Below are 7,056 nucleotides of genomic sequence, written 5' to 3' on the forward strand. Positions count from 1 at the left end.
TAATATTAATTAATTTTAGAATTTATAATTTAAAATTTAAAATTAAAGAGTTATGATTTAGAATCTATAATTTAACAAAAAAATAATTGATGTTGGTCGAAAAAATGTGGTTAATAAATCACTTATGCTCTATTAAAGGGTTACATAAGAGCGCTTTTTCCCCTATCTAAGCATAAGATCAGAGCGTAATTAGCAATACGTAATGATGAAAACTGAATAGTACAAATATAATAAAATGTTATAATAACTTATATAATATTTGCATTGTCTCCTTGTTTGGCGTCCAGAGAACATGTATATCCAAGTATTGAACATTTTTTTTCTTCTCTTCACTGGAATTAAAAAAACCAATTTTATTTTGAGTGGGGACGCTTTGCAAATAATAAAATACGAAAGTTGTTGTATAAAGCTAATTAATTTTATATATGCCTGGTTTTTAATAGTGTTTCGTGTCTGGGGAGAGAGGTCATCAACAGTATTATCTAGATTCTAGATAGGAAATATATTAGTTCTAAATCTTAGTTGCGTTGCGGGAAGATAGATAACGATAGTGCGTCACCGTATCTATAGAAATGTTATCAAACTTAGGTCTTAATTAATATTATTTTAATTAATTAATTAATTATATTATAGATATTTGAATTTGACACATTGATGACAGCATTATGCATAATTGCTGCTGCATTTGGTAATTACTTGGCGCAAAATGAAAAGATTATTGATGTTGACTAAACTGTGGTTGTTATGTGAATGTGTTGTTGTATGGTGTCCAAAACTCCAACGAACTTTGAATCCTTCATGGTTTCGTACTTTCGTTTCATTCATGTGTTCTTCTTCCAAATAAGAGATGATATCGATCGGGCATGCAAATGGTGTAGAATAACATAAGGCTGCGTTATGCGCCTGTTGTCGGTGGTTGTGCTAAGGTATGTGGATGAAGAGAGATGTATGACACGTGGTTCAAGATTTGGTTTTGTTTGCTTTGCTGGCGTGTATTTGGCATCGTGGTGTGGCATAACTACACGCCCATGAGCAAAGTCTCGACTCTCGAATACTCGAATAGTTTTTAAAGTAGTTTTTGTTTTGAGATATTGAGACAGAGGTCGAGAGACTAATATTTAGTATTATGTTTGTTGATTCAAAGATTGGTATTAAAATTTTTGTTTTTATTTTTAAAATTTTAGCATTTTTAAAAAATGAGGACACATGGGACTAAATTTTTTAGAGATAGAAACTAAAATTTTAATAATATTTTATATCTAAAATACCCTTATTTCAATTAATTAATTCCAATTTTATTCTTTGTGCAAATTAAATTAGGTAGCATTTGTTTGCGAGACAAAGACCAATGCAAGAGACAAAGATAGAGAGACAGAAACCAAGAGATAGAGACAGAAATAAGTATTAGTATTGTGTTTGGTGTAAAAGTGTACAAGACTGATTTATGTCTCAGTATCCTATTTGGTTTGAAATAAAAAATGGAGACTAAATATTTAAAATTACTAAAATGCTCTTAATTTTAATAATAAACCCTAACCCCCAAATACAATTTCATTTTCATCAGCATCCAACCCTAACCCCTTTTTTCGTCTCCTCTACCCTTTCTCCTCTCCTCTGCCGTGAACGAACCGTGGAGCCTGACCCGCCGCCGGTAGCACCTCCAAGGGTCGGAACCACGACGGCGCCTCTCTAGTTCTCCTTGGTTCATCTTCGTGACCCCAGTTGTCACCCTCGGTTTGTGACGCTGCTGCTGTATCTACGCTGGTGGGTGTGCGTCGCCACCATTTCGGAGCTGTGCTTTCGGTCTCCGCTGTTTCTCTGTTAACGGAGCTGGTATGTTCTTTCAATTAACCTTATTTGCTTGTTAATTTTGTGAAGTTCAAGAGGGATTTTTTATTACCCCATTTTCTGATTTGTGAAACCCTCACCTTCTGATTTGTCCTCATGTTGATGAGAATGTTTAAATTCCTCGTTGGATGATTTGAGATTTGCTCTGATTTGCTTAAAATTGCTGATTTGTGCTTCTTCAAATGTTAAAAATTTCTGAAGTTGTTATATCCGAATTCTTATTTGCCCTCATTTGCAGATTTATGAATTCTGTGTCATCTTTTTTAAAGATTTTGGAATGTGTGATTGCGGATTGCTGATTCCATTGTTTGTGTATCATATAATTTTTTTCAGCTTATTTGTGCTTGTTAATTGCTAATTTGTAAATCTGTGATTGCTATTTTTTTTAAATTTATTTATGATGATTAATGTATAGAAAATCAAAGAAGATGATTTGAGAACTGTTTATCATAATTATGTTCCTGTTGTCACTCTTTTTTGTTAGCAAAATTAGTACTCTTGGGAATGTATTTTTACTACTGTCTAACATATTAGGAGTGTGAAAATTTATTGGAAAAGTTAGAGGCACCAACATTTGATTTTAAATACGACAAAGAATCTCTTCTTTGGAGATGTCTTGAATTGGAAAATGTGTTTTGATTAGATTCATTGGTGCATTTTATTTCGACTAGTTGATTCATTCTTGTCTTGTGTTACTATTTGTTGTTAACCTGGTAAATAATTTTTGTTTACTGTTAAATGTATAGCCTGGTTAACAATGACTTCCACAAGTAGAAGATCTACAAGTGATTTGTACGGCAGCGGCAACGTAACGGGAGAACGTTTTTGTGAATGTGGTTTAAGAGCATCGTTACAAGTTTCGAATAGCATGACCAACCCGGGTAGAAAGTATTATGTGTGTCCTGCAAGGCGATGTGGATGGTTTAGATGGGCAGGTTCAAGTATTCAACATTCTGACGTTGGAGATGATCGCTCTTGTCAACCGAATTCTAATTTGAAGACGAGCGAACGAGTGGAAAAACTTCATACTGATGTTGTATATCTGAAATTGTTAGCATTCCTTCAACTTCTTGTTTCTGTAATCTGTGTTGTCTTGGTCATTTTATTTTTGTGTAAGTTGTAGTATGACCTTTGAACTCAAATAGGCAAATGAGAAATTGTAATAACTAGATTGAGAATATGTTTCAGTATTTTTTATTGTTAATTATAAAATGAGTACAGGTTTAACATCTCTTCTTCTCTTTGTCACTATAGTCCTTTTTACTTCACTACTGCTCTCACTTTATATTTTCTTTTTGTTATTAAATACCGTATAAGAGAAATCATATTATACACATTATGTTACATTAAAATAAATAGATATGAAGCTAAGGCAGAATGGTGTGACGATGAGTGGCATTAGAAGTTAGAACACAAGAAGAAAGAAGAAAAAATGGGTCCAAAAGTGCAATGACAAAAAAGAGGGGGTGCTTACAATGTGGTTGAGAGTGAGAGTGAGTGGCACAGTTTCCACAGAGACACCAACTCAGAACGAGTGTGACATATTGTCTCATGTGCTGCATTTGTTGATGTTTTAAAAGTGAATAAATTTTTATTTAATAAGGTTAACAAGAAACTACCATTTTATGTAAATAAATTATTATTTATCTTATTTTACCACAACTTCTTGAATAATAGAGATAATGACATTCTCATCTTAAACCAATATTTAAAGAGTGAATGAGAAATAAGCTTTTTTCTTCCATAATATGATTTGAAAAGGCTTGTTCTTGGTGTTGTGATCCTGTAATAATTGAGACACATGATATGAATGTTAAATGCATAAGTTGTTGATAGTGGTAAGTGTGAAATAAAGTAGATATAGTTGTGACTTAAAAAAATAACAAAAGCAAAGACTAGAAGAAGAACTGCATTATTGAGAACCACAAATTATTTGATGACCAAAAACTAAGATAATTGTCATTAACATGATCATGACCATAGATATTGTACTTAGTAAACAATTCCTACTCAAGCGACGAAAATAAAGGCCATACCACAATACCAATTAAATTGTACAAAGAACCTACACCTATTCTGAACAGAGCAAAATAAAGGCGTTACCAAAATATCTATCCAAATGCATACCAAATATAAGTTTGTACATTATACCATCTTAAACATAACCATCTCACAAAATCCTAAAACCCCATAGTGAAAAACTTAATACCCTAAGCCAAACTTAATACCCTTAACCAACAGTCAACTTCATATAATGGAATGCACAAGGCCAATCATCTGTGAATCTGACAAGCCCTAGAAGTGTGCATACACATTAGGACTCTCAGCAAACTTCAAAATCGCTCTCACCACCTCGTCATCACCGAACCCAAGCTGTGTGAGCTTCTCGCCAACCTTCCACCTCTCGTTCACACCAACAATGGCATCAGCTATCAGTTGGGCATTCTTTCTTTAGTCAGCCGAAGATTGCTGAATATTGTCGGTCATCCTCTCCAGTACATCAAGTTGTTTTCTCTTCCTCCCGTATCGCCTTGTGCTTCCTTCACTTGCACCGGCTTCAGAATGTGATGCTTGTCCTTGCATTGCTGGCCCTCTGTCGTTGTCTGGATGTGGAGACATCTCAGACTCATCAAATTTAACTGCAGTGTCTTCTGTCTCTTCGTTAACCTGTTCTTCCGCATCAAAGCCACTAACTGCCGCTGTTCCCGTGGCTCTATCCCTCCCAAATATACCCTCCAGCCGGTGAAATAGAGGAAATGGCTTGCCAGGACTGTAGAACTTGGTTAGATGTACCTGTGAAAATATAAACCAAATTTAACAAATTTTTGATGAAGTTCCTAATGAAAAACTAGTTACAATAATGAAATTCCGAATAATTTCATAATATACAGGAAAAATGATACTAAAGCATATTATGAAACTCCTGAAACAATACATGAGAAGATTATGCAACTTTTAATATCAATGAATATATATATATATATATATATATAATACTAGAAGGGAAAAATATGGACCACAAATTCAGATGGAATAATACATAAAAGAGCATATATTGAAAGAAAGTTGAGTTAATAAACTCTGCCTCTATGAAAAAGACATAAAATAGATGAATGGCTGAGGCTTGTATAGATTATAGAGCATGTTCCATTGTTAGTGAGAAAGCAAGAAGAGAAGGAGACTGCTCTTGCCAACACCAGAGTCACCAATCAATAACACCTAATACGAGTAATCAAAGTTGTTATTCCCTACTTTTGAACCTGAACCCGTTTTTCTCTTTTCTTTTTTACCCTTTCCAAATTCAATTAAAACTCCAATAATAAGAGCATGATTGTTGATGTCACTTTCACATAATAAAGAAAAGGGGTCAAAGTAATTAACTTCTATACTAGAAGAATACTAGCATAATTATTGATCATAGATTGAATTATTAAAGTATTATTCAACTAGACTTGTTCAAGAGGTGCAAAGTGGCTCAAACTCAATAAAAATATGAATCACACTCATCTTCAACCATGCATCAAGGACATCTTTGTTGTCAACCTCGACATATTGTTTCTCATGGTTCCAACCGAATCCAGTACATCCAAGCATGTCAGCGGCGTACTGATACTTCTCCTTCAACCGCTTGTGCTTATTCTTGCAGTGCTTCACGGTCAGTGTACAACCGGGGAAGGCCTCCAGCATATTCAGAGCCAGTTTCTCGAATGTTCCGGGTTTAAACTGCCCACAATCAGCCCTCTGACCGTCTACTACAAACTCCTCCATGAAGCCAACAAAAGCGTTAGTCTCTTCATCACTCCACATGCGCTTATTCTCCATTTTTACCTACCAAAATTAAGATAATCAAAACTGTGCATAAATTATCTAAATTACAATTAATTAACATAAAACAAGTAGTTGCCATTGCAAATGAAACAGCAAAAAATAACACAAATAGTAAAAATAATAAAACAGGTCATTACCATTACAAATGAAACAGCAAAAAATAACACAAATAGTAAAAATAATAAAACAGGTAGTTGCCATTACAAATAATAATAAAACAGCAAACAAGATCACAAATAGGTAGTTGCCATTACAAATGAAGATGTGTTATTACAATGTTTCCCATCTCAATAAGTCATACAAATTAAAATGCGGCCATTACAACAATACTCAATTGATTACGGTATTTTTTACATTACTCTTGCAACACTACTCCATACGACTTGTACGCCACTCTTCATATATCTTTATTGCTATGTTGTCACGCCAGTGAGTCCACTTGTTCGTGTTTTCAACCACATCAATCATTCCATCCTGTTCTTCATCTCCAAAAGGCATAAATTCATCCAATATGCTACCTTCCTCCTCCAGCTCCATTTTCATACTCTTTTGAATGAAATTTTGTAGCAAACAACAGGAAATAATTATCTGAGATTGTGTCTTTAGAGGGTAAAAGCTAGGGCTTCTTAAGATGGACCACCTCTTCTTCAGCAAACCAAAGCATCGCTCAATGATATTCCTTGCGGAAGAATGAACCCTATTAAAATATTCTTGGTAATTGCGCGGAGCACGTGCTCCTTGGGCCCACTCTCTTACATGATATCGAGTGCCTCTATACGGTGCGAGAAACTCCGGACCATTTGTGTAACCAGTATAAACTAAATAGTAATTACCTATAGACAAGTAATGCAAACAAGGTAAGACGTTGGCTATCATGAACTCAAGCTAATTGTATAGGCTTAACTCCAAAGATGGCATCATTACCGTCGGGTATCTTAAGGCTATTACGATGAGTTATTGCATCTCGAAGTACCCGTGAATCAGACGCCGATCCCTCCCATCCACTGAGTACATAGACAAAACCCATCTCCCAGTTACAAACTCCTAAGACATTGGTGCAGATTTTACCCTTTCTTGTTCGGTATCTTGCCTTTTCAGACTCGGGGACTGTCACTGGTGCACGGAATTATGATCACACTTTTCACAACTCCGGTTCAACTAACCAGCAAGTGCACTGGGTCGTCCAAGTAATAAAATCTTACGCGAGTAAGGGTCGATCCCACAGAGATTGTTGGCTTGAAGCAAGCTATGGTTATCCTGTAAATCTTAGTCAAGCGAATTTAAATGGTTATGACGTTTTGATAATTAAAAGATAAATAAAACATAAAATAAAATAAAGATACTTATGTAATTCCTTGGTGGGAGTTTCAGATAAGTGTT

The 7,056-nt window shown here is 34.8% G+C and overlaps 2 protein-coding genes across 2 annotated transcripts; one reads left to right on the top strand and one right to left on the bottom strand.

The window, feature by feature from the left end:
- LOC107632659 lies at nt 2,606-3,075 on the top strand. Its single transcript, XM_016336329.1, has 2 exons — nt 2,606-2,926; nt 3,070-3,075. Exons 1-2 carry the CDS (start codon nt 2,606-2,608, stop codon nt 3,073-3,075), a joined length of 327 nt encoding a protein of 108 aa, XP_016191815.1.
- On the bottom strand, nt 6,046-6,703 carry LOC110269404 (protein ALP1-like). The gene is made up of 2 exons (XM_021117208.1): nt 6,601-6,703; nt 6,046-6,509 (listed from the first exon to the last, which is right to left on the bottom strand). The coding sequence occupies exons 1-2, from the start codon at nt 6,701-6,703 to the stop codon at nt 6,046-6,048; spliced, it is 567 nt and encodes a 188-aa protein (XP_020972867.1).

The sequence above is a fragment of the Arachis ipaensis genome, chromosome B03 (assembly GCF_000816755.2).
Source record: "Arachis ipaensis cultivar K30076 chromosome B03, Araip1.1, whole genome shotgun sequence".
NCBI classification, from domain to species: Eukaryota; Viridiplantae; Streptophyta; class Magnoliopsida; order Fabales; family Fabaceae; genus Arachis; species Arachis ipaensis.